Genomic DNA, 27,793 nt, shown 5'->3' with positions numbered 1-27,793 from the left:
AAGTTACCACAAAGAGAAAAAAGACAAGACTTAATATATTTTTTCCAACTAGTAACCTACATTTCTGTGATCTTCATAGCATCACGTGTAGGTTGTTCACTACCCTTTAGAACACAATGTCCAGAGGGTGAAAACTATTCAAATCAAAAATGCGTTAGCGAACCTGTTCTATGCAGAAACCACAATATTAGCCGCATGGAACATCTTGTCCTTGAATTGTATTTTAATTACAACTGCAGTTTCTTTGATATGTTTTTCAAATAATAGCAGGTTTATTGATGTTGTAGGGTCTCTGCCGGCCTCAGACTGTATTTTATGTTCCCATCACACTTTGTGTCACTAATTGAGGTTTGGAGCCAGTTTTCTATGTCTTCGTGAAGCATGAACACAGTACTAATCTAAAAGGGATAGAGGAAGTAAGTCATTGATACAGAGTGTAATAGTCTAGTCTGTTGGAAATTCAACAGATTAAGGCAGGCATCTATCTTTTATTTATATCATAGCTGTCCCATTCATTCACCGAGTCAGAGAATGGACAGGGTGCAGTCAGAGAAATCCAATCCTGCCCTAACTTCAGACCCCACCCTTCAGAGGGAACAAGTTAGAATTATGAAAGGGATGTTATGGATTCACCCCTTAGGAGTTTGTATGTCTTGGTCATGGAACATGGTCAAGAAGTCTAATCTTTTCTTCCAAATGGTTTGTAAATGAAATGTTCTGTGTTCTGCTTCTTAAATCCGTTCTCTCAGGTGGGATGTGTCTCTTATGAAAGTCACACTTTTGCTTGGACACCTCTGTTCATATGTATACATTTGCCAACAGTAAACAGTGACGTTGGTGAAACTGCCAGGGCAAAACAAAGGACTGGGTGGGAAAATGCATAGCTCTAGAGAATCTGTAGGTAGAGGTAAAGGTCACTGTTTTAAGAGGTGTACCATGCGCCACACTGCAGTGCTTAGTGAAGATTTCCCAAGGTTGCAAAGCAGTGTACAGCTTGAAGTGATCTGAAATGTCTGCTGTGTGCGTTTAAGCAGACCTGGGGGAAATAGCCCTTGAGAACAATAGTGTCTCAAGTGGATTACATTTCATGGCAACCACGGCAGGGTGCTACAACATAATATACATCAAATATGGACAAGAGGTTGGATAATCACCTACAAAGATTCAACAAACCATTCACTTTCTATAGATAAGCCACTTCCTCCCTGTGAAACAATGTAAATGAACCAGGGTACACAATGTTCTGACAAAGCTTTCAACTGACACACATGTACCTCATGACCAAACCTGTCTCAGTGGAAAAAACCCGACATATTATCAAATAACATCCATTGCGTAATTGTAAATTTATAAGGATGTGAAATTGATGTGATCCCTACTTCAGTTTGCTTTTACTAATTTATGTTATCTAACTTTGTCTCTCCAGAGGGAGATGTTTCAGAGGCTGTAGCAGAGGGAGAAGGTAAGTTGATGGTGATTTTCTGCATGTCTACATTCTTTCTTTAGTGAGTATTTGTATGTTAGTAACATGATATTGATATTTCTGGTCATTGTGTTTAAAGCAGTGCCAACAGAATCAGCCCCAGAGGAGGCGGTAGCTCCTGAGGAAGGTTGGTCCTACATTGACTTGGAATAGTGTCTTGCTATTTGGGTGATAGCACTCTAACCTTTTCTATTTATTTTGTTTTCTTTATATGTTAAGTTATTAAAATATATTTAAGCTGTCTGTGTTTTATTTGTTATCGCTATAGTAATAGTAATTTGTATATCTGATTCTAATTTCCTCATGTGCGAACTTTATTGCAAGCTAGCGCATTCAGTTTCAACACAGGATACATTTATTTGTATTTGATTGAATTTTAATTCAATTATATTTCATTCTGATATTTTGTTTGTTATTGTTGCCAAGATTTTCTTCAGATATTGGCCTATAGCAGTATTCGTGGCTCAATGAAATCGTGTGCATGAGTCATTACTGCAACATTAATATATATTCTATTTCTTAAGGTTCGCCAACGGAAACAGCCACAGAGGACGCAGATGCTCCAGAGGGAGGTATGTCCTGTATGCCTTCAGATAGATGATCATTATAGATGGGTTAACCTCAAGCTGGTTTGTTTTAGTGTTGCATGGAATTTTTAGATTCAGCCATTTTAAAAATTGAAAGAAAAAAAAGCCACAGACAAAACAATCAGAATGTTTTGTTGTTGCTACAAGGCGGATTTACTCTTCAAATGTAGTCAGTCTACTATAGGCCATTGTCTAGTGTACAGCTCATGGTCTTCGAGGCAGTATTTGTGATATGACGTGGTGCGCTTTTAACAATACGCAGCTGGTTGGGTTAAGTGAAGGATAGGACTTATTCAAACATTGTATTTGTAATGTGACTCAGTCGATTAGAGGCAGCATTTGTACAGTGCTTTTCACTTGTCAGTTCTATATCACACAGTTTATTTGTTCACTGAGATTGAACCCTTATCTCAACGATGGGAGTTTGTGTAACTTTCCGTTTATTGTATAGCGGAGCATTGCTTTTACTCTCTTATTTCAGAATAAATGATAAGTAGAGTTAAAAATATGATATACCTGAACAGAGTTTGGCTTCTATTGGGTGGGTCTGAACATGGTCAAGCGATACAACATGCAAATAAATACATAAACAGTCATTAAAGCATGTTGGTTTGAACTATATAATGAAACTGAACCACATTTTCAGCTGAATACAACTCTGTTGAAAATGTTAATGATAAGCATTAGCTTGTTCTTCTGTCAAACCAAACTACTGTGTATGGTTTACTGTGCTGCTTAAAGATGCAATACTTTCTGCCACTAAAGATCGGTAGAAAAACATAGACCTGTTGAGTTTCTTTAGCTGTGTCTCAGGGATGATAGCTATCAGAATCAGAATCAGAATCAGGTTTTATTGGCCAAGTAAGTTTGCACAAACAAGGAATTTGACTTGGTGAAGTAAAGTGGCTCTCAATGTGCTTACACAAAACATACATTACAACACAATACAAAACAAACAGTGCAACAGTGCAATGGTCTAAGAAGTTTAAGAAATATATACAAGGCAGAATGGCTATATACAGTAGCTGTGAAACAATAGTGCAAAGAAGAAGTGGAGAGTGCAAGAAGTGCAGGGATAAATATATATGCTGCAGTGGGTTAGCTGTTCAGTATGAACGGTGAGCGTTGTTTAGATATAAGCTATTACTTTCCTAAGCCACTAGAAACAGAACCACAGGAATGATGAACAGCTTTAAACTACTTTGAATCAGGTGCAGTAAAGTGAAGTTCAGAGCAAATGCATGCCAATTCAGCAGCTGTGCTTCTGGCATGGACCCCAAACAGGTCTATTCTAGATGAGCTCACTGTCAAACATTTTTTTCTTGGTGTGCTTGATATCTTGGAAGTGTCCCAACTTGTCATGAAAACCTACGGCGAGTTCTTGTACCTATGTCTTAACATATTTTCTGTCTCAGTGGAGAGAGAAGGCATACCCAAGTTTAGATAACACAATCCTGATTTGAGGGACAGGACTTGTATGTTATACACATTGTTGTGTATTTTGTGTTATACCTGCAAAACTATTTGTTTTAGTCAAAGTGATGCCCTTAGCTTCTTTAGGATCTTCTCTCCAGATTTGACATTTGTTCATGTGCGGCCTGATCCACAGTCAGTTACTAACCCTAAATAATCATTTTCATGAGTCCTAATACAGCAGGGCTAGAATCACATGACAGATACTCTTTATTGAGTGTTTACAGTTCTACATCTCTTTTATGTATATTTCTGCCAAACCATAATGTAATTTGACAAGTATTCGTATACCCTTCTTGAACTGGCACAATAAGCACCTTTCCTACTTTAGACGCCACAGAAGCAGACACAGAAGCAGCCGCAGAAGCTCCTGTAGAGGAAGAAGCGGCAGTAGAGGAAGAAGAGGCAGTAGAGGAAGAAGCGGCAGTAGAGGAAGAAGCGGCAGTAGCGGAAGAAGCTCCTGTAGAGGCAGAAGCTCCTGTAGAAGGTAATTATAGAATACATCTGGAAGGATGGCTTGCTCTATATGCCTGACCTAAATGACTTGACTATATAATTTCAGTTAAATAGAATGTAGGAATGATTCATGGTGGCGATTTGTCTCTCTTTTTTTTTTGTAGTTCTTATGACTAATAATAATAATGCTGGTTGAATGACTTAAACAGACTTTCTTCACTAGCCAGCATCTCAGGGGGGTGCCAGGATGTAGTCAGGACAGGGCCCTCTATTTATTGAAACATTTATTGCGTTGAACTGCAGCATGCAGCGTGCAGCGTGCACTACTGTGTTATGACTGTGCATTCTTTCCTAGAAGAAACAGCAGTTTCGGACGGTGAAGAGGCACCCACAGGAGGTACAGCCTTAAAGGTGTCATGTTCAAATACAAAGATGCAAGGAGCAGAGATAGACTTTTACTCAAACCTTTGTCTTTTTATGTATATCTTTGACAGGTGATACAGCCGATGCAGCTGTTCCAGGTAGATCCTTGTTTTTTTTTTCACTTTTAAACTGCAAATATACTTAGATGTACTTTAAATTCCAAATGAACCTGAAGAAACATACTGTTCATGGAAAGGACATTATCGTGTAATGACTTGGCTTTTTCAGAGGAAACTGCAGCTCCCCCACCATCAGAAGACGCAGAGGCAGAAGCTGAAGGTAGGACGAGACTGCCAAAAGATCTCTGTACTTTTACAGTAAACAAAAGAACACATAGAAAATAGGTGACAGATATTCAAATTGACATCTAATGCTGGTTGCAGGTGAAGCTGACTCATCTGATGCAGCTACTCCAGGTAGGTACATGTTGAGTAATATTTCAGTTGAGTGACTCGGCTAGTGACACGCTAGTGTGTTTGTTCAGACTTGCATGTATAACTGAGTCATACTACATAAAGCGTGTCAATCACATACCCCTCAGCAATGCTGCAGTGGAGTAATTAGGAGGTTTATGCCTCCGGGGGACTCACAGGCTTCTCTCTGTTTCCTCCAGAGGGTACTGCAGCACCAGCAGAAGAGGAGCCCCCCGTGGAAGGTGACAGGAGAACTCTTCTCTCGTGTTTTTAAAAAAATGAGCTACACCGTGATGAAATGATAGTAGCACTTTCCTGTGTATTCATTTGTATTTGTACACATTAGGTGGATCTGACACAGACACAGGCGATTCTCCAGGTAGGTTTCACACCCAAAGCCTTTTAGGTTGTTGGTGAAATGAAAAGCATGACATTGGGAATCCATAGCCCCTGTGATATTGCATAGATAGGGACCCAAATTGTCATGAGAAGAGGCCTGACGTGCTCAAACAGGTTCATGTGTTTTGCATACTAATGTCTGTTCTCAGATGCTACAGTAGATGCCACGGTGTCGGAAGAGGAAGCGGAGCATGTTGGAGGTAGAGAGGAACACCAGAGACAAATTGCAGAAATAAAACAGTGTAGTCTCCACATTATCCATGCCACATATACAAATGTGTATATTTTTTTGTCTTTCTTTAATAGGTGGATTTGATCTAAGTGATGCTCTTGAGCCAGGTAGAGACCTTTTTTGTATTACACTTAATGATAGATTGCTTTTTAATCTGACATTTGTATATTAGCGTAATAGTTTAATTTATTCCATTGCTTATACAGCACAGCTCGTTATTTTGGCATAGTATAAGCTGTTGTAGTGCCACTTGAATAACACTCCGAATGCACTCACATAGCAATACAGAGCTGACTGCAAATTCAGAAGCACTTGTAATACATGTCATAGAATGCGCTCTAATCTTTTAAAAAGTGTTTTTGAGCTGGACTGTAGAAGCATTTGTGTCGTCTCTGAAGCAGGGTACTTCCTTAACTGTCACCGTTGTTCTGTTTTCCATTAGTCTCCTGGTGTTCTGTCTGTTTCCCCTGTTAACTGCTTCCCCACCAGTCGGAGTAATTGGTTACAGAAACCAGCCTGTTTGTCCCGCTTGACCTTGAGGCAGAAAGTCTATAATTCTAGAATGGAAGCGCATGGAAACGGAATGTGATGCTTGAAACACAAAGGCGGCATTATTGCTCTTGTGCATACCACTAATCTTCTCCCTGTTTGCTCCGTTTCCCCTGATCTATAATAACCGTATAGAATACCAAAGCTGTGTTCGTGAATCTAATGAATGTATTATGATTCATGTTCAAATCAGTCATCAAGCATGTTTTTGCTATGTTCTTCCTAAGCCAATGAACCTCCTGCTGACTCAGATCCCGTTGAGGGCAAAGGCAGAGGTACAGTAATATTTAGCTCAATAGCAAATGACTAACTCCTCTTTGTTAACCTTCTGTTTGGAACCTGCTTCACTAAACTTGATTTAGCTAACCAAGTCTTTTTGACAGTCATTAACCCATTTCATCATTAGGCATCTACAAAAGCTACATATATTCTCATGTTCTCATGTTAACGTTAAATCACTTATTGTCTGGCCAAAGTAGCAGAAGTGGTTTTTGTGAAACTCTCTTCTGGCTCTTTATTGCAGCACGCTCTGCTGGAGCTGCATCTGGCCAGGATGGTATGTCACTTGGAACCACTTAAACATGCTTAACAACATGCTGCACACACCCACACACACACACACACACACGCTCACACACGCTCACACAGGCACACACGCTCACACAGGCACACACACGCTACTTGTCTTGCTCATGTAGTCTCCAACTTGTTGATGCAAATCTCCCCCCTCCCCCTAAATAAACAAAACAAAACAGGCAGTTGTACCTTTTAAGCCTGTCAACATAAACACAGTTTTTACTTCCTGAAATTGTATAGACATTGGTTCCATTATCTTCCTTTCCAAATGTTAGCATTCTGTTTTTTGTTGTTGTTGGCATGACGCACCAATATTAAGCTGTTATCACTGAATCTAAGACACCAATGTGACTGAATCTAAGCACATTTGTACCTGCAGCAGTTGTTTTTCAACCTTTTAAAATATATTTTATTCATTTCCTGTAGGGGCTGAAGAACCTAAAGGTAGAGTAAATTCTATGCTCAAAATCGCCTGTGTTCAACTTACCTGCTTAAATCCTCCTTATTGCATTTATTTATATTATGTAATGTATAACTCATATAGATTATACATATAGATTATACATATGTGTATTATCACAGCTTTACATTGTGTTTGGACAGCGTGATTCGGTGTCCTCTGATGGTGGACTAGTATCATTATGATTAACTAAGTATTTGTATTTGTAGTCAATTTGTCATTTGTAGTCAGTCAGTTGGCAAGTCTGGTGGCATCAGGTGTTAAATTATGGGATGCCTGCTGGGAGCGATGCCTGTGGCAGTAGTCCCTCACTTACAGTTTGTCATTACTCCACTGCGATGCTCACCACAGAACTTTTCTCAGAGTTTCATCCAAGCCATTATCTCATGGTACAAAGAGGAAGATCAGGCTGAATCTTGCCCGTCTTGTCTTTGAGGTTTTATTCCTCATTCCACCCAGTGAAGCTGACTGCTCTCGCTCGCTGTAGAAGCTGTAGAGCGAGCGTGCCTCCCCGAGGGGGTGGTGCGACTGGAAGACAGTTTAAGAGGCCTCACAGGGTGCCAATGTACTATTGATTATTCATTCATCTAAGTCGCGTGCCTTCTTAAACGGTCAATCAAAGCTTTTTTTTTATACATATACTAGTTAATAATGAATTAGTTGATATTACAGCCACTCTGCAAGGTCTGAGATCTGGGTAGTATAGCATTCCATTTAGAGTGCTAATGAGGTGTAGCTCCTAGACTCATGCTTTGTTACTCAGAGCATAGCTATGTGCCTTTGCGCAAGACCTCTTTGAGGATGTGCTGACGGATTTACATGAACTGAAGGCACTCGCCCATAAGATGAGTGATGTCCTATATGTACCTGAACACTATGGAACATTGAGTTCAAGACTTAAAGAAGTGACATCGCTCTTGCTCTCCCCCCCCCCCCCCTCTCTCTCCCTCTCTGTTTTGCTTAGTTATATGACAGCTATGCCTCACATAAGAGGAATCTTAGTTGGCATGCTGAAGATGTGATGTATCCAAACTATGTAGAATATTTGGTGTCTTAGATCATTGACCACAACAATTGCTACAGGGAGAAATGTTGTTTTGTTGACTTTCAGTCAGCCAATCACTGGAACTGGAACTAGACACACATTTTTAGATGTGGTTAACGAAGCGCCTTAAAGTGATTCACCTGGGAAAATCTAGAAAACAAAGTTTTGTAATAATGGGCTAGTCCGTTGAGATAACAATGGAACCGATCATTTAAAAATGATAACATTTGTTATTTGCTGGTTGCTTTCATTAAATATCTTTACATTTATACGACTTATAGAAAACAGCACCTGTAATTGTGAAAACGAAACTTGTGATCATGTGTTACTACAGCTTTTTGAGTCGTATACATGCATAATGCTTAAGAGCAACTGGCAATGCGATGCATGTAATGCAGATAGAATGAAAACAGCACCATACCGCCACCTGGTGGATTTGTTTTGTACATTGTTTCATTTACATGTGTGTGATTTCATTTACAAACTCTGTCTTTGTGCTGGTAAGCTGGAGGTATACATGCTACATTGTAAAGTTTGTTTGTATGTTTCAGAGGCTGGATTTGGTAACATTGCTGGTATTTTGAGTGGAATTGGAGTAGCGCTGGTTGGGGCAGCCGCTGGTTACTTCACCTACCAGAAGAAGAAGCTTTGCTTCAAGGCTCAAGGAGGTCTGTAGTGCTGCATCTCACCTTCATCTATATGGTCTTGATGTACAGTTGTTTAACATGGTGTCCTATATGGCCTTGATGTATAGTTCTTTAACATGGTGTCCTATATGGCCTGGATGTATAGTTCATTAACATGGTGTCCTATATGGTCTTGATGTACAGTTCTTTAACATGGTGTTCTATATGGCCTGGATGTACAGTTCATTAACATGGTGTTCCATTGCCACAGCTGACCCAGAGAGCGGACACAAAGAGGACCCTGGGACACAGGCTGAGCCTCAGGGTAAGTGATGGTCAGGGCTACTGACCTCAACACTCTCAATCAATACCATCTCTTCTTACTGTATGCTATTCATTGATATGATGAATACATGATTAATGGACAATAAATATGTTTAATAAGGTTGGCCTATCTACATTAATATGATATGTAAACTCATTGCGTGACAAAAACATTTGTCCAATTCCTTTATATTCCTTTGTATTGTGCTCTTTCCACAGTTCTCAGCAACCTTCTTAGTTCATCATAAATGGCGGTTGTTGGGGGAGGATCTACAACATGAATGCTAATGTCTACTGAGTTGTAGTTGGAGTGAAGTATGTCATTTTTAGGGCCTTAATGTGAAATGTGGTTTTAAGATTTTGCTGGAATGTGTGCAAAGGCAAAGATCTGAGAGCCTTTGGTAAAGAATGTGAAAATGTGTTGCATTGGTCCATCTTTAATGTTACCTCCAAGTAGTGCCTTATCTCTGCAGGGAAAGGAAGCATCTGGGTTTTTTTTTTTTTTTTTTAACTTCAGCATATTTAAAATATAAGTTTCTGTGTCATGATCATTATACCTTTTAAGATATAAGATTGTATAAATGTTGGATTGGATTGTGGGTGACTGATTTGGTTAAACGTGAGCTAATAATTTAAATGTGTTGGTATAATAGCTTTTTTTTGGGAGAAGCACTTTCCTTTCTCTAGATGCTCTGATAGATTTTTACATTTTTCATGTCTGATTGATGTTGTTTAATGATGCTAGCCTAATGATGCTAGCCTATGTCAATTTTGCCATGCAATTGTTTCATAGTTAGACTTGTAGCACTTCTACTATTTTGGAATAATGTAAATAATGATCAGTTTGAATAAAGTGGGAATTTTGTTTGTTTCATATGTGTTTGCAGTTGCCATGATTTAAACCAACACTATGCAACAATTAGATTTTTATAACTACAATTGGTCATTTTCTTCAAATAAATGTTTATGGTCATGTAAAGGACAGGTAAAAACACCTGCCGTTCCGACTAGCCATTCAGGCTAACGACTATGTAGTTCTGTGGTCCGAGACACTCTGTGGAAGCCTTTACAGCACAACATTGCTAACTACAGTATATTGTCAAAAGACACCAGTTAGCAAGCTTTTATCAGTGCTAACAGGGCTGTTGGTTGTGTCTTCAAGATTTTTGCCTACTTTTTAGGCAGTTAGCTCACTGGTTTTAGATCAAAACTCCATAATACTGCTTTAGACCTGTAATCTACAATGATTATGTAATACATAAATATTGAACATATGATGACATGATGATGATGCTCAACAGCTGGGTAAGTCGTATCAAAACAGCATGTGTTTACTGGGGGCATGCAGGCAGCCTATGTTTTCTGTGCATAGAAATCCCTGGTGGTTGGAAAAAGAATAAAATAGCTGAGGAATTACAGATAATTTTAGGTCATTTTGAATCATTCATACATTCTCAGTTAAATGCAAACTTCTATGCACACAATAATGATAGTAAGAATGTTTAGATTTGGCTATATACACACTTCCTGCTGTTTAGTCAAAGTGACATTTTGCATTTCAACCATGATGATGGCCTCTTGCTCATCAGAAGTAATTTCATTTACTGTGTCAGCAGTGAAATAGGCTAATTGTTTTGTTTTTCTCTTCTCTGTCATCATTTGAGGATTAAGGCTAATGGATAACATAATAGCCTCCAACAATAACGAACCATTTGGCCACTGTAATGTTTTCTAATATGCAAATATTGTTGTGCGTGCAATAAAAAACTGACTGCAGTCAGCCTTGTTTGTTTGTTTAAATGATTCAATATTTCACATTTTCAGAGTGGTGTCTATCCATCCAGAGGGATTTTTTTTGTGACCCATTTACCTTTGATATGAGCTACTTCTCCTTTCATAGACTGCAGCTGAAGTCAATAAAACTAGCCCTTAAAATATGTCCACGTTATGAAAATATGTCTTCTTTATGGTGACCTCGCCTTCTTTTTCTGCTTCAACAACAATAACAACAATAATGATAATAGTTATTATAATTATTATCAGTATTAGTATCATTATTATGATTATAATAAGAATATTATAACAAGAAGAAGATACATATTATTCTTATTATTGCTAATTTAGTCTAATTCATTATTTTTTGTTTATTTGGATCTACCGAAAACATGTGCAGCTTTATCAGTAATTACGGTATGAAAACGTCATTGCTCGTACAATGTGACATTCTTTGTAGTGGATTTCGTTTTCGTAACACAACGTAAAACTGAAAACGTCCACAGGTAGCCTTGTTGATTTCAGGTATTTTATGAAAGTACTACTTTCCTCTAATTTCCTTCACATGCAAATTCCTGCAGATTCATCTTAAAGTTGGAGATTGTTAGCCAGTTAGCAAATTAACTGTTATCAGGTGACTGAATCTGGGAAAAGTGAAAGGTGTCTCACTTGCTTTGAAAATAACATTAACAAACTTTACTGGCTTATGTAGCAGAAACGCTACGCTGACTGCTTCAATGGAGCACTCTAGGCTAATGTGGTAAGTCAAGCTAACTGCTAAGCCCTCTCATTGGAAACTTAATGTGTTTGCTTGTACGCCTAGGTCGTATCTGCTTAGAGAAACAGAGTACAAAGTTACAAAGGATAGAATCGAATGCACATGAAGCTGCCTTGTCCTAAACAAATAATAACTGCACAAAATAAAAATGGCATATTTCATGTATTTTGAAGGCCCTTCACATCGGGACTCATTATCCTCATTGTTTCTGCCACATACTGTGATGGGTTGGATAATGACTCCAGTCTCAAACCTAACTTTGTCCTCATGATGGTGGATGACTTGGGTATTGGAGACATTGGTTGCTATGGGAATGACACAATCCGGTAGGCCTCAACAATGTCTCTATTTGCTAATATTTCCTTCAGAACTTCTCAGTGTTGTTTTTATACTCTTGTCAATCTCTACCCTGCCACATGGCTCAAAGGACCCCTAACATTGACAAACTGGCTCTGGATGGAGTGAAACTTACTCAGCACATTGCTGCAGCTCCTCTGTGCACACCAAGCAGAGCTGCATTTATGACAGGACGATACGCCCTGCGCTCAGGTATGACGGATCTGAGAGAACACGAGATGTCAGGAATGTGATACCTGAAGTCTGGAAGGCGTCTTTCCTAACGTTAGGTTTGTTGTTGTCAAGGGCTTGGGGCCACCGGAAGAGTGCAGGTGATCCTTTTTTTGGGCGGCTCTGCTGGCCTTCCTCCCAGTGAGACGACCTTTGCTAAGCTCCTGCAGAGAGAGGGCTACACAACTGGTATTGTTGGTATGTATCAATTCCTGCTTTTATGTTGTATTTGTTAAAGTTGAGATGTCTAGAGCAAATTATCATCACAATTTTTTGACAGGAAAATGGCATTTGGGGTTGAATTGTGAAAGCAGGAATGACCACTGCCATCATCCCAACAACCACGGTTTTGACTATTTCTATGGGCTTCCCTTCACCCTCTTTAATGACTGCAAGTCTGGAGAGGGCTCAGAGGTGTTAGTAGACATCCAACTGAGGCTGCGGGATCTTACTGTGCTGCTTGGTCTAGCACTGCTTACTCTAGTCTGTGTCTGTGCTGCTGGCCTGCTGGACGTGAGTGGGAAAGCGCTGGTGCTACTGGCTCTTCTGTGGCTCCTGGCCTTTGGGGTGTGGTACGTGCCATTTCGCCTCCATACCTGGAACTGTATCCTCATGAGAAATCAGGACGTAGTGGAGCAGCCCATGAACCTGGAGACGCTGTCGGAGCGCCTCATCGGCGAAGCTGAGCAGTTTGTTGAGAGGTAAAGACTACATGTCTCTTTTTTTTGAAATCACACAGTTGAAGGTTTCTGATCTGAGATCTGTCATTTGTGATCACAGGAACCAGCACAAGCCTTTCATGCTCTTCCTGTCTTTGGCACACGTGCACACTCCACTCTTCATCTCCAAAGACTTCGCTGGGAAAAGCAAGAATGGGCTTTACGGGGACAATGTTGAAGAGGTGGACTGGATGATAGGTAAGACAGGTAACATGTTGAAGACTGGATGATAGGTAAGACAGGTTACATGTTGAAGAGGTGGACTGGATGATAGGTAAGACAGGTTACATGCTTGACTGGATGATAGGTAAGACAGGTTACATGCTTGACTGGATGATAGGTAAGACAGGTTACATGCTGAAGAGGTGGACTGGATGATAGGTAAGACAGGTAACATGTTGAAGAGGTGGACTGGATGATAGGTAAGACAGGTAACATGTTGAAGAGGTGGATGATAGGTAAGACAGGTAACATGTTGAAGAGGTTGATTGGATGATAGGTAAGACAGGTAACAGGCTTGAAGAGGTGGACTGGATGATGGGTAAGACAGGTTACATGCTTGTTAATGAAGAGGTGGATTGGATGATAGGTAAGACAGGTAACATGCTGAAGAGGTGGACTGGATGATGGGTAAGACAGGTAACATGCTTGACTGGATGATAGGTAAGACAGGTTACATGCTTGACTGGACTGGATGATGGGTAAGACAGGTAACATGCTTGCTAAATAAGAACACGTCAGTTCTGACATAAGCACAGCTCCAAATCACACTCTTTAGATACATGGGTGAATATTAAAAAACAGACTTTATTTCCTCTCATTAATCATCAGTATAATGAAGTTCCCATCTATTTGTCTGTGAGATGTCCTTGTATGTGATGGGAGGAAGAAAATAGAATGTGGTTCCTGAATTTTGCCGCTGGTGTAGACTGATCAAATGTCTGTTTCTTTCCCCAACAGGCCGGATGGTGAATGTCATTGATAGGCTTGACTTGTCAGACAGGACCTTAATGTACTTCACGTCAGACCATGGCGGATTCATAGAGGATTCAGATGCACGTGGACAGAAGGGTGGCTGGAATGGAATATACAGAGGTAATGTATGGGTGTACCTTCAATGCCTTGTTACAGATGTGGATTACCTGTGGACTACCTGTGGACTATCTGTGGACTAACCACAAGAACGTCACTGGTTTACTGTTGTTAGAGAAATGCTCAAACGCATGGTCTCATGTGGATGCCCCCCCCCCCTCCCCAGAGTGGGTCTATTGAGAAGCTAAGAGCTCAGGGTCATGGACCGGGCTGTAAGGATGGAAGCTAAGAGCTCAGGGTCATGGACCAGGCTGTAAGGATGGAAGCTAAGAGCTCAGGGTCATGGACCGGGCTGTAAGGATGGAAGCTAAGAGCTCAGGGTCATGGACCGGGCTGTAAGGATGGAAGCTAAGAGCTCAGGGTCATGGACCAGGCTGTAAGGATGGAAGCTAAGAGCTCAGGGTCATGGACCAGGCTGTAAGGATGGAAGCTAAGAGCTCAGGGTCATGGACCAGGCTGTAAGGATGGAAGCTAAGAGCTCAGAGTCATGGACCAGGCTGTAAGGATGGAAGCTAAGAGCTCAGGGTCATGGACCAGGCTGTAAGGATGGAAGCTAAGAGCTCAGGGTCATGGACCAGGCTGTTAGGATGGCAGGCGCCTGTGGTGGTCTGGGCAGAACAGAAAGAGGATGGCAGGAGAAGATTTGGTTTGGAAATGTAGTTCTAACTGAATGATCACATTATTTTCATACAGCTGAACATGCAAAGAAACAATCGTGTATTTTGGAAGCAAAGAGGCATAGATTAATCAAGGAGGCATAGATAATTTGATTTGGTAAGAAAATGAAATGTACTTTTTATGAAAGGGACAAATGTATTGTTTTTCTTGATGTTTACGTGGGCATTTTATGGGCAAGCAAGTTGACTAATCATGAGCATTTTTGATTAACATACAGTGTGAAACAAACATGATTTTGTTGCTTTGTGTTTAGCCCATCTGACAAAGGTGAGTAACAAGATCAATTGTATTAAATGTGTAACTATATTCTAAACCAGGTGGCCACTAAGATATCAATTATTGCACATCTGCATTTCCAACATGCCAGGACACTCTGCCTTCTCCATCATCAACATCATCATCATCCTCAGCGTTGCCTTTGCTACAGGAATGACAACATAAACATGTCTGACAGTACTGCTCACACCACTCTCTTCTGTTCAGCCCTACTTTAATCTCTTATTCTTTTGACTAGTGCAGAAAGCCAGAAGAGTGTTTTAATAGTGCCCAGATGAGCACCTACTCATAACTTTGTCACATACTGTATATTTTGCTCAGGGGTTATAAATGAACCTAAATGACATGTTCCAGTTGAAGTTCACTACAATTTCAAACAAATCTGACTGATATAAGCAATACGTTGACAACTGCTTCAGTTCAGTCAAAATGTGTAGTCTAGTCATGTCTGACTCCGTTTGGTTTGTCGATTTGTTGTGACCTATCCTGGGACATGTACAATTTAGAAAGCAATCACATTCATGAAGGGTCGAGGTAGCCATGGAAATTTGATGGCAATAAGAAATGCCTGTGAGAATGCAGACATGTGTCTTCTAAATGCAGCCATTCCCCTTGAAACCTCCAGGTCTCCCCACCCCACTGTTCCCCTTTGTTCCCTCCCCACGTCTCCGGACTGTAGGAAACGCTATTCCAGTTATTTTCTCTTTTGTAAGAACAGGATGCACCATTCCACATGTCCCCCCCCCCCCTCGTCTCGACATAAGGGCCTGTAGGGCGCTGTAGACGTCTCTGCTCCGCCACTGCAGGGCAGCTCAGTGAGATATTTCCCCGTGCCGTGTGCTGCACAAAGCTGACAGTGTTTCGGTCCCATCAGGCCTCTGCCTAAACCAACCGCATACCGCTCCTGAAGCATTTCTTGAAAAACAAGAGAATCAACATATTTCCATACTTCGGCTGTGTTATTGCCAAAGACACATTTCAAACACATGTTAACAAAGACTGACAGTCTTGATGTATTCTGTCTGTTAAAGGAAGCACACATTTCAATCAGTGTCATTCTTACAGGAGGAAAAGCGATGGGTGGTTGGGAGGGGGGCATCCGTGTCCCTGGAATATTCCGCTGGCCTGGACGACTACCTGCAGGAAAGGTGATAGATGAGCCCACCAGCCTCATGGACGTCTACCCCACGCTGGTGAACCTCGCTGGAGCAGAACTGCCCAAGGACAGGTAAGGTGGACACACTAATATTAAAGGCAAAAATATTACTGCAAAAATAAGCTTACAAGTCTTTCATACATGTAAAATGGATGCTACTATCTTATAATTCAGTTAAATTATGTTGAATAATAATATAAAACTGTTGAAATATACAAAGAAATACGTCTTGCATTTGTAGTTCTTATAGGTGAAGGACTACATTTGTTCTTGTGTTCCCTGAACTGAACTGTATTTGGTGTGCTCTTGTCTACCTACTCTTAGAACGTTTGATGGCCATGATCTGATGCCACTAATCGAGGGCAGAACAGAGCGCTCAGAACACGAGTTCATGTTCCATTACTGTGGGATTTACCTCAACGCTGCCCGCTGGCATCCCCCTGGCAGTGAGTGCCATTCATACATAGACAACAAATCACTCTGCTTCACTCCAGACATTCATACATAGACAACAAATCACTAAGCTTCACTCCAGAGATTCATACATAGACAACAAACCACTATGCTTCACTCCAGACATTCATACATAGACAACAAACCACTATGCTTCACTCCAGAGATTCATACATTCATACATAGACAACAAATCACTATGCTTCACTCCAGAGTTTCATACATAGACAACAAACCACTAAGCTTCACTCCAGAGATTCATACATAGACAACAAATCACTATGCTTCACTCCAGAGTTTCATACATAGACAACAAACCACTAAGCTTCACTCCAGAGATTCATACATTCATACATAGACAACAAACCACTAAGCTTCACTCCAGAGATTCATACATTCATACATAGACAACAAATCACTCTGCTTTACTCCAGAGATTCATACATAGACAACAAATCACTAAGCTTCACTCCAGAGATTCATACATAGACAACAAACCACTATGCTTCTCTCCAGAGTTTGATACGATTGTGGCTTAACTGTCCTAAATGCTCTTGGTTCTTTTCACTCTTCTGTCTCCACAGGTGATGCTATTTTCAAGGTGCATTTCTTCACTCCCAACTTCTCCCCCCCTGGAGCAGGAGGCTGCTATGAGATTGGGATCTGCATGTGCCACCCAGAGTTTGTCACCTACCACGATCCGCCCCTGGTGTTCAACCTGGCCGCGGACCCGTCAGAGAGCACCCCTCTCTCTGCTGAGACGGAGCCTCGCTATGCGGAGGTGCTGCAGAGGATGGGCCGAGCTGTGGAGGAGCACCGCAGGACCCTCCGGCCGGTCCCAAACCAGCTGACCTGGGAGAAGGTGCTGTGGCGGCCCTGGCTCCAGCCCTGCTGCGGCACCTTCCCCTTCTGCTCCTGCTCAGAGGCCAGTGGCACCGCAGGACCTGCAGCATGACCGCAGCAGGACCACAGCATGACCACAGCAGAACCACAGCAGAACCACAGCACGACCACAGCAACATGACCACAGCAGGACCACAGCAGAACCACAGCAGGACCACAACAACAGCACAGCAACAGGACCACAGCAGGACCACAGCAGGACCACAACAACAGCACAGCAACAGGACCACAGCAGGACCACAGCAGAACCACAGCAGGACCACAACAACAGCACAGCAACAGGACCACAGCACAGCAACAGGACCACAGCAGGACCACAGCACAGCAACAGGACCGCTGCCGCTGCCACAGGCATTCAGCCATCAGGTTTATTTCAATACCAAAATACCTAAAAAAAAAAAAAGGTGAAAAGGTCTATGGTGATTGTATTTTTTTACTCAGACTTCAAGGTAATCATAGGTAGATCACAATTTGTTATACTTTTGGTTGAATTAAGGTAAATTCTTCTCATGTTCCTCTAGCTGTCTGTTCAGTGTATTTGCTAAAAAAAACACTCCGGTGCATAGTACTGACTTTGGAACAAACTGAAACTAAGCAGCTCAAACCGCCATACACAATTCCAACCAATCATCACATCACTTCAGGAGCACAGAATGGAGGGGTGTCATTTGTCAACAACAACAACAACCACTTTTTTTCCAGAATTGAGGACCTCACCTTTAATAACTTCACATTCCAACAATGTTGGAAAAATGTAATTGGAGCTTTAGAGTAGTTTTTGTGTGTAGGCGAATTTGGAAAACTTAAACAGGAAGTGTCTGCTCTCGAATGACCTTCCCATTTTCCGCATGTATTGAAATGCTTAAATGCAAAGCTAATATATAATTTAAGTGTGCGTTTCGATCCATCATCCTAGCATCAAAAAGGGTAATTCCCTGTGATGGTAATCTCCAGATGGAATAGGAACATGAACGAAAGGAGGATTGAGTAGGTAACACAGCTGACCAGTAGGAGGCAGTATATCCCAGGTGTAAACACTTCTGCACACTGCAGCACTTCGAGCCCTTCATTTTTGTCCTTAAATTCATGGATCTTTGAGCAACCGTATCTTATAAGGGAGTATGCTGTGGATTTTATTTTTTTTAGACCTAATAAGGGATGTAAGATGAAGGAGCTTAAATGTTATATATGAACTTTCCATAGATCATTTAAATATGAGGAACCTTTCAAATCTCAAGACGTTTAGGTATCAAAGCCAGAGGAAGCAGCGTCATAGCCAACAAAAAAGGCCAAAGGTTGGAGTTGTACTTGAAGACCATTTGACTGTTTTGATGACACTGGGAGTGGAGGAGCAGATTTGTGTTATTTGACCATTCCCTCAGTTATGGGGCCAGTAACAGTTTTTAATTGTTTGAACTTGTAAATCTTCTTTGTGACCTTGTCAACTTATGTGTTTGATTAAAATAGGTTGTCAAGTAAATAGCCCGGTCTATTTTCCCTAACAGATAAGCTTTGTGTCTTTATTTCTTAGTAGACAGAAAACAATACACATTTTCCACCAGAGGGTGCAGTATTCAAACATATCAGATCACTCCGAATTTTAACATGCCAAAAAAAACGCCAAAGAATACAACCCACTGTGTGCTAGTTTAGTCTTTACACTTTCCAACTGTGATTCAAGGCTACGTGCATAATGATCAAAAAATGTAATGATATTGGTGTCCTTTCTCACGAGAGGATAGGATTTCTCACAGGTGTCTACCATTACCTCAGCTGGGATCCTAACCAGATACAGAACTGCAGTGCTTTTCTCATGCACACAGGTCATCCACAGTTGTGAAGGGCAATAACACTGTATTACCCACAGGCTGAGTGGGAGACTGCCTGTCTCCCCTAACCATTCCCTGTCACTGTCTCGCCGTCTCTGCCACTGGGCAGTATTCCAGCTCCGAGCCCCGTGGAGGAGGACATGGCTGTGGAGGAGCCTGTAGGGACAGTCTGGTGCTCACAGGAAGACAGGCAGATGAGTAAAGGAAGCTCTCTTTTTATAATGTTAGCGCCTTGGATGTCAGCGTGAGGCATGAGTCTGCTTGGAAGGAGGGAGGGAGGCTAGGTGCTCTCAGACACCAGATGGAACACATCTAGATGGGGAGTGAACAGAATGAACAGTAACACCTGTGTCTGGCACAGAGTGCACCCATCTGCCGTCGCCATGGGAAACAGCATGGAATTGAATCAAACTAAAAGTGCCATCTAGCAAAGATTGGTCAGGTAGACCATTAGTGGCTTCTCCACTAACTTATTTATTATCTACTGTATTTTCATTGAATATATTTCTGGGAACCATAAATGATTGTGGGGAAAATGGAAAAGGTGTCCTTGTACAGATTAAATCTATTGATATTCTTTTTTTTCCTTCTGCAAAGTGAATCACCATAATGGTTTTATCTCTGGGCCTGGATGCTTTTTTTTCTGTACAGAATTCATTGATATTGTGGATAAAGTAATGGTGTGTGTCCTGCTGTTGCATCACATTTCTACTGCAGCAGTCCATTGTGAGATTGAAGAATCATCAGTTATAGATAATTCCCTCTCAGTTTTGCTGAATAAAAAAAACGTGTAAGTGTTTTCGGCTTTGCAGTAACTGATGTTACTGGAAAGCCCAAATGGTGACCCAGAGCTAATGAGTATGTTTTTTTGTCAGAGAGAACGTTTCGTCTACAGGCTTGACGTATGTGGTGGTTTAAATGGTTTTTGTGTAATCTGTGAGGAAATGGCTACCACAGTCTGCAGTGCAGCTACAGTAGAAGACAAACACGGGGCTGTGAAAAGAGGGATTGGCTCTGGCTAACTGCCTTTTGCATGCCTATAAAATGTACAATAACTCATTTTTGAGTAGTTGCGTGCTGGGTAAGAATCCTGGAGCCAGTTAAACGCTACTCGCCAAAAGGGTGAGAAGACCCTGCTTATTGCTTCTTCTCAGAAGCCGTCATGTGAATGTGATGGGTATTCTTATAAGGTAAAATGACCAACACTAATATTGATGAATAAAAGTAATATATGTTGGGAGCCTCAAATGTATAGACCTAATGGTCATAAAACGTCTCATGTGGATGTGCCTCTGGGTAATTTCAATGTAAAGCAGAAATATTGAGGCACAGAAATGATTTATATTATGTTTGCCAGTATGTTTCTTTATAAAAGACAGCCTGGAACATCAAAAGGCAAACCAAAGGTCATATAAGGGATTATATGAAAGAAATCTCAACAAATGCAGCATGACACCTCTTTATCTCCGTTGATGACTACCATCTTTGCAGCACTGGAGATTAAGTAACTTGTGCCTGAATCCTTGGCCTCTCCTCGGCCTGCTGCTTGAGGCCGTCTTGCAGTGGTTTGGCATGCGACTTAAATTAACATCCAAATAACTTCCATGACTTTAGGACATGAGTGACAAAAAAAAGACAAAAAAATTGCAAGCAGTTGGTAGCATGCATGTTAGATTTATGATTCTCTTTGCATTGTGCTTGACAGGAAAAGGTCGTGTGTTTTATGATCTTATTATTGTGCGTGAGATAAAAGGAAGATACATCTGCTGTGTGTTGTTTGGCACCAGGAAGTCTGAGTCAATACTTCAAGCTATTTAGTACATAGGACTTAGTATATGTTTAATATATATAGTATTTATTTCTTCCTGCACTTTCTGGACTCTCATCTTCTTTGCACTATTCCTCCTTGTATATACTTTTTTTAGACTTCTTGGACTGTTAGACCATTGCACTGTTGTATTGTTTTGTGTTGTGATGTATATTTTGTGTAATATGTGTAAGCACACTGAGAGCCACTGTACCAAGACAAATTCCTTGTTTGTGCAAACTTACTTGGCCAATAAAACCTGATTCTGATTCTGATATGTTGAAAAACATGATTTCTACCACATTCTATGCAGAAAACTGTTCCTCAACTTTGACCTTCCTGCGTCACAGGGTATTATAAATTGGGTTGTCACCTTGTAGAATGTCATGGTTCTTGCAACATTTATTCTTAATAGCATAAATTAGATACAAAAAATGAACATAAGTTCCAAGGTATAAAGTGCCTGTTATTGACTCTAGATCAGTTGAAGTTGCAATTCGAATTTGACTTTTTGCAGCAATGCTTTCTAGTACACCTGTGTCCATCTGTGTGCACACTTGCAAAAACGCTTTGGGGCTTTTTGCACATCTGTGGACTTAATGCTAGAAAGAACCTTCTCCAATCAATACACAGAATATTCTGTCCACAGAACAAAGGCAGTGTGATGTGCCAAGATTCCCTCCATGATAATACTCCCCCTTGCACAGCACTTTCTATTTGATGTGCAGTTTCCCTGGCACTGTTTCTGATAATCCAATGGCTCATTTAACCTCCTCTAAATTTCCCTTAAGTGTTTTAGAGGTTGTCATTTTCATTGACTCTGACTAACACATGTGTCCGTAGCAAAGAAAAAAAAGAAGCTCACCAAGCAATCCTTTATGCCTTAGCTCGAGACCATAGACCTCAATTGCTAATGCCTGTGCATCATTTTTAAACACGAAGTTTGTGAAGCTATTCCAATAAAATCCAGCCCATCTGATGGTTACCATCGCATTTTCCCTGAGCAACACGGAGAAGAATGCAGTGGAGAAGTAGAGAGAGGCCAGGGCATGAGTAGCTCCTCACAGCCAGCTCTTACCATAGGGAGGAGTGCTAATGTCACATCCCCAGAATACCATCAGCAGAGCACTAAAAGCACATCAGTATAGTTGATCTCACTGGAAAGGTTTACACCATTGCCATATGCATCACCCTGCCGTTTATGTTTGCAGTAATGAGAGAGAGCACTTGGTTTAGAGAACGTCTGGCCCACTCGAGAGTTAACATCTACCTCATGCTGACACACTGTCTGGTGATCACATTTGAAACAACCTGAAATACATGAGCAATACATTGCAATTAAGCTGACAATATCATGATGCATATGTCAGCAATTTATTCGTCCCAATGCGGGGGCACTAGGCGGTCCTGTGGATCATTCTGATACGCAGAGATAAATTAGCCTTTTGAAGTGAACAATGAGTAATAGAGGCTTACCAATTAGCATCATTCCAACTTAATGCTGAAATTAGCGCTAAAACTACTGTTGGCTGATAAACTACACTTTAAGGAGTATAAATTCAAACGTCTCACGTCTTAAGTCATGATGTAAACATTCACACAACCATTTTTCATTAGTTTGTCAGAACTGTTATTATTGCATGTATTTTAATCGGAGTAATCTTCACTGAACTGTCCTCATGATATCCTATTGAATAACTCTCACTGATTTGCCTTCATGATATCCTATTGGATTTCTAGTTACTCTCATTGATCCAATGTGTTGCTCTCTGGTGTTTTTCTCCATAACCACATGAGAAGGAGGATATGTGTGAGATCACACCACTCTTCATCACAATCTGATCTGAAAGAGAAGCAAAACCATGGCCTTATATGTGAGTGAGTATTCGTGTTTGTGTTATTTTTGTAAGAGATCTGCGCCCTAGCCTCTCTGGCCGTTTTTGAACCATGAGTGTTGCATTTGTGTGTGGATGTGGGTGCCTCTGGTGATCTCTGGAGGGGTCTGTCAGTGGTCTGAGGACTTAGCCCCTCAGTGCATAACACTCATCTGGTCTAGATTATGGAGCTCGTCATAAGGCAATATGGCTTGTGGCAGTGGATGCCTGACTGTGGAGTGGGTGAAAATAAGCTGACTCTCACCGGAAGACCACTGCAGTGCTGATGATGCACTGATCAATTAAGCTGTGGCATTGCTAGGGGCCAGCGCAGCGTTTTGTTTTTCCCAAGTTTGTTATCATTGATTGATAACATATCACTTTGTTGTTAGATTATGATAAGATATGCTTTTTTTTTAGAACGGAATACTATAAAAACATGGACATTTTCAGGTCGATGTTACAAATGATCATTGCGAACTCAAACTCGGAGTATGACTGTGCATGTTTGGGGAAAATAAGGGAAGATGTGTATTTGTGGAGACTCTGTCTTTGAATGTATGCCATGTGTTCACTCAGAAGACATAAATCAGTTGCTAAAGCCAGACGTATATTAAAGGAAGAAGAAAACTGCATGAGGGCAGAGTACCCTCAAAAAGGCCCTATAAAAGTGGCAGGAAATGCACAGGCCTGGTGACAATTACAAATAATTACAATTTGTATCTGCTCAAAACAACATCCTGTGACTTCCAGTGTTTCTTTCTATCCAAACCTGTTACACATGTTGCATGTAGTCGTAGGCCTAGCATGTACTGAACAATTTGCCATCACAGCCATTTGGGTTCCATTTGTACGGATATGGCGGATCAATGTGTTGATCAATGGTACGGTAGATCTCTTAGTTGCCTTGAATGGATTGTCACGTACAGATCTACAGCCCTAGATGGGGTAGCTAGCAGTAGTGCACATGAGTCAGGAAATGTAGAATATATATTCTGTGAAGAAAAGTCTTCTGAAACTTCTGGAAGGTTTTTGTAAATGTATGCATGGGCTTTCAAGGAGGCTTCCAATAGCACCCGTAAAAAATCCATTAATTCCTAACTTGGCATAGAGTAGTCATTTTGGTTTTGATGTTTATTTTGTAGTTTTTCATCACAATAATAAAAATGGGGTTAGAGTAGGATCAAAGCTGGCTTTGTTGTTTCACATACACATCAGAACGCTGGCCTCTGTGTTTGGGCTGTCCTTGTTCTCATTATTCTCTCCTCTTCTCTGCTTAGCTATTCAAAATCTCATCTCATGGCAATCCTACATTCTTGGAGTTGAGCTATCAAGTGAAATTGTATTTTATTCTGTAAGGGTGAATGAAGTTAATTTGCCAAAGAGCCTCCGTGAATTGAAATGCAGTAGGCTTTGTTTTCATGAGGATAACCTTATGCTATATACGGCAACACTTGGCTGTGTTTGTAAGCCTCAGTGTAACATTTCTTTGTCTCTCGTTTCCTTTTCTCTCATGTTTTCAGGCCTATTTCAGTGTTTGTCTTGCTGATATCTCCCATAAAAGGGCCAACATGTGTTTGCGCAGCAAGGGGTTTTCAGAGACTGGGGACATAAATTAGAGGCATGAGGCACAATAAACCAATTTCAAAGCATCTGTATTCACTCGAATTACTTTACCCAGTCTGTGTACATTTTGAACTGCTGTATGTGATATGTCAAATAGTCACACACTATTTGTGCATTTATCTTTCAGTTGGTAACACGCAATGCCTCTCCCACTTATACGCTGTTGTACTTTGCTTTTTCAAGCTCCACATTTACATTCTAAAGAAATCCATGATTACATGAATACCATTTATACGCTGTTCAGTTGTGTCTCTCTGTAATCCATCAGGATTTAACCTCTGCTTCAGTGACATTGGTGAATGATTGTGTTTGTGCTTTGAAAAAGAGAAAGCCTTTGAGAAAGACTGTTCTGTTGGCCAAGAGCTGATGAGAAAACTGTGTCAGTGACAGACAAGTAAAGCACGAGAGGCGAATGACTTAAGCACAAGCGCTCACATCTCCTGGCAGATGAAGAGGACTTTCTGGAAGCACCACCTTCCTTAAGTGTTTCTCCAGAAAAGACGTGAACGAGGACAAAAACACTGTTCTATAAACGTGTGCTGACAAGGAAATAGGTACAATCTGTACAAGTTTTAAGGGGCTTTCTTTGTAAGCTTCAGGAAGAATGGCTTTTAAGCACTATGGCGAGTGTTGATATGCAGTAATGAAGTCCACATGTTCTGAATCTGAGCAACATTTTTACAGAAACATTAACTTCTTGACCTGGACCTTTAACTGGAACTGACAGAGTACATTAAATCCACAAATACAAACACATGAAGCATGGCAGCAGCACTGGTCATTATTTTTGTAAGGTGTAAATGGATTACTTTCCATGTGAAAGCCACCTGTCTGGTTTTGTGTACATACCTTTACACTTCTCAATGAGAAAATAGTTTGCTTCAGATCATTGTTCACATACAAAATCTTTGAAGTGCTCCCTATGACCCATTTATGAGAAAGGCTCTCATTGTACTGTGGCTGCTCACTGAGTTGTACCAGTGCACCATAGACACATAAGCCCCTTAACAGGTTTTTTTCATGAGAAAACATGTAATTTGCAGCTGATTCAGTCTGTTTATTATGCTTAGGAATGCATTTTTGAAAAATATGTTCAGATATAAAGCCGTGTAATTTAAAGGGCTTTTGTATACAGCAGTGAATTGGCCACATACACATTTAGTCTGAAAGTGAAAGAACACTTTTGTTACGGTTTAACGTACTAATATAGAACATATCTGTGTTGTATGTCTGTGTGGAGCAGGTTAGCACTTGTCACAATATCCTCAGGTCATAACAATAACATGACTTTGAATGAAAGTTTATGTTCTCTTCTGCAGTATTTGAAATCTATAAGTTGCTCTAAGGCTTGACATGAAATGGTAAGTGCTGCTTCCAATAACATTGTACAACACTGGAATGTTCCTTTTAGTATGATGAATTAATTGGATCTTGCATATTTGTGTACAGTGGGCACAGCAAAAGAGGCAGTGTTGCAAATAAATGCATTATATCACTGTAGGCAACATGCAGGGTTTTGACATTAGTTTTCACTGTACAGTCTTACTGTGTTGATTTTAATATTGTTTGTACTATTTATATTCGTGCGCTATTTTGGAAATGTTGTTTATGTTACACCTCATCTGGTAAGCCATAATTATGAATCAAACTAATTCAGGACAACAAATGCTGTTTATTAATCACTGAAATAAATGATACCCAGAAAAGAAAGCAAGGAGTAGGTCTATATGAAAATAGCCCAGGGTTCTTCAGTGTGGACCTCTGTGTGGTCCGGTGTTTCCTCAGCTGTTGGGATGTCAGTCACTGACGTGTGTTATGGTCACAAGCAGGTCAGATACAGCGTGGACTAAAAGCGTCCTTCCTGGGGTCATTCCTCTTTCCACTCCCTCTCCCGTGCAGCTGAAGCTGCCCATTTGGCCTGTGATAAAGTGTTATTTCAGTCAAACTGACATGTAACACACCCACACATCCTGAATTGTTTTGTCACGCTGGATTATTGATTATTGTACCAACCAGTACACATTTCATCTTTAAGTGACAGCAGTTCAAATATAAATCAATCAGCATGCATGACATGATGGCCTTTAGACACAGCGCAGCTGTTTTACATACGAGTTGCACCCTCAACAAAAGAGACTTAATAAAGATAATTAATTGGGTTACTGACACCCTTTGGAATTGAAAATGGAACAACTAATCATGATAAATTTCGGACGCTCTGGCATGTATAATTTTAGTAATCAATCACAACCATTTTAGCGTCACACAATAGGCTGACATGTGGGAAACCTAGTATAGATAAACAAGCATCTCATTATCAATGACTTGAAAGTTATCATGTACCGGTAATCCAAGGTCTTTATATGTCAGACTTTGTTTTAAACCCTGAATGTGATTAACCTTGATAACCCTATACATCAAACTGTTGCTATTGACAACATCCACAATGTATCCTGTTGGAGGAGTGATATGGGGTCTGCTCTCCGGTGACATCACTTCCAGCTCTGATGGCGGCGGCGGGGGCTTTGATCCGCGGTCGCTGTGGATGCGGAATGCAGGGGCGTCCTGTGCTGATTAGCACCAGCATGTGTTGGAACTAAAGGAGACCATCTGGCAGGTGGAGCCAGTTAACTCACCGCTTCTCTATAAATTCACAGTGTCAGAAGAAACCTGATCCTAGGCTTCCAGTCATAAAACAGCCGTTGTATCAGTGCAGACAAAAATCAATGAAGATGTGTGGAAAGTCCTTTGATATGAGCAGGCCTGATGCTGTTTTGCCACTTGAAAATATGGCGTGCTGTTTTCAGGGTGAAAGCAATTTGTTTTTACTTGCTTAAAGTGCAGAGTTTTTTATTAAATGAGTGAAAATCTTTGCTTCGAGGAAGTATTTAATTAGCAAAGCCCTCAGAGTAGAAACAAATCGTTGTGTTCTCACAAACTGTTAGTTACAATGCAGAACACAGAAAGCTGTGTCTCCTCATGTTAAGACATCATTGCTGGACAGTTCCAAACTCTGGATGTTAGGGGAGGTGACAAGTATCTTGGAGATATTATCACATTTGTTTGCAAACTTAATCTCATTGCAAGACATATGTGCAATTTATCACAAGATAAAGATTGCATGAGCAGGCGAAATGATTCCAACTAACAGCATTTACACAGCTTATTCTACTCTGGCACCGTTCAAAAAGGGATTGTTTATTATTTTATATGGAA

At 40.7% G+C, this 27,793-nt stretch overlaps 2 protein-coding genes across 2 annotated transcripts; both read left to right on the top strand.

Moving 5' to 3' along the window:
- Positions 1 to 1,528: 1,528 nt before the first annotated feature.
- si:ch211-39i22.1 (CD99 molecule (Xg blood group)) lies at positions 1,529 to 9,553 on the top strand. The gene is made up of 15 exons (XM_042709400.1): positions 1,529 to 1,610; positions 3,875 to 4,023; positions 4,451 to 4,520; positions 4,651 to 4,701; positions 4,806 to 4,838; positions 5,036 to 5,077; positions 5,182 to 5,214; positions 5,384 to 5,434; positions 5,541 to 5,573; positions 6,243 to 6,290; positions 6,539 to 6,571; positions 7,018 to 7,035; positions 8,648 to 8,764; positions 8,994 to 9,047; positions 9,266 to 9,553. The coding sequence occupies exons 1-15, from the start codon at positions 1,529 to 1,531 to the stop codon at positions 9,292 to 9,294; spliced, it is 843 nt and encodes a 280-aa protein (XP_042565334.1). The 3' UTR covers positions 9,295 to 9,553.
- A 1,909-nt stretch (positions 9,554 to 11,462) lies between these two features.
- On the top strand, positions 11,463 to 17,506 carry arsh (arylsulfatase H). Its single transcript, XM_031560760.2, has 10 exons — positions 11,463 to 11,579; positions 11,771 to 11,923; positions 12,025 to 12,146; positions 12,240 to 12,362; positions 12,445 to 12,865; positions 12,945 to 13,081; positions 13,844 to 13,978; positions 15,995 to 16,157; positions 16,410 to 16,531; positions 17,123 to 17,506. Exons 1-10 carry the CDS (start codon positions 11,557 to 11,559, stop codon positions 17,491 to 17,493), a joined length of 1,770 nt encoding a protein of 589 aa, XP_031416620.1. The 5' UTR covers positions 11,463 to 11,556; the 3' UTR covers positions 17,494 to 17,506.
- Positions 17,507 to 27,793: the final 10,287 nt, after the last annotated feature.

This window comes from Clupea harengus, chromosome 2 (assembly GCF_900700415.2).
Source record: "Clupea harengus chromosome 2, Ch_v2.0.2, whole genome shotgun sequence".
Lineage (NCBI taxonomy): Eukaryota > Metazoa > Chordata > Actinopteri > Clupeiformes > Clupeidae > Clupea > Clupea harengus.
The sequence above is the reverse complement of the archived record's forward strand: the minus strand, read 5'-3'. Positions and strand labels throughout refer to the sequence as shown.

Bases quoted from the DNA above. Each gene is read 5' to 3' on its own strand.
- arsh (XM_031560760.2), top strand. From the start codon at position 11,557: ATGGAGCACTCTAGGCTAATGTG. The intron at 13,979-15,994 runs GTAATGTATGGG...TCATTCTTACAG, and splicing joins CTGGAATGGAATATACAGAG to GAGGAAAAGCGATGGGTGGT. The intron at 16,532-17,122 runs GTGAGTGCCATT...CTGTCTCCACAG, and splicing joins CCGCTGGCATCCCCCTGGCA to GTGATGCTATTTTCAAGGTG.
- si:ch211-39i22.1 (XM_042709400.1), top strand. From the start codon at position 1,529: ATGATATTGATATTTCTGGTCATTGTGTTTAAAGCAGTGCCAACAGAA. The intron at 5,078-5,181 runs GTGACAGGAGAA...TGTACACATTAG, and splicing joins AGAGGAGCCCCCCGTGGAAG to GTGGATCTGACACAGACACA. The intron at 5,215-5,383 runs GTAGGTTTCACA...GTCTGTTCTCAG, and splicing joins AGACACAGGCGATTCTCCAG to ATGCTACAGTAGATGCCACG.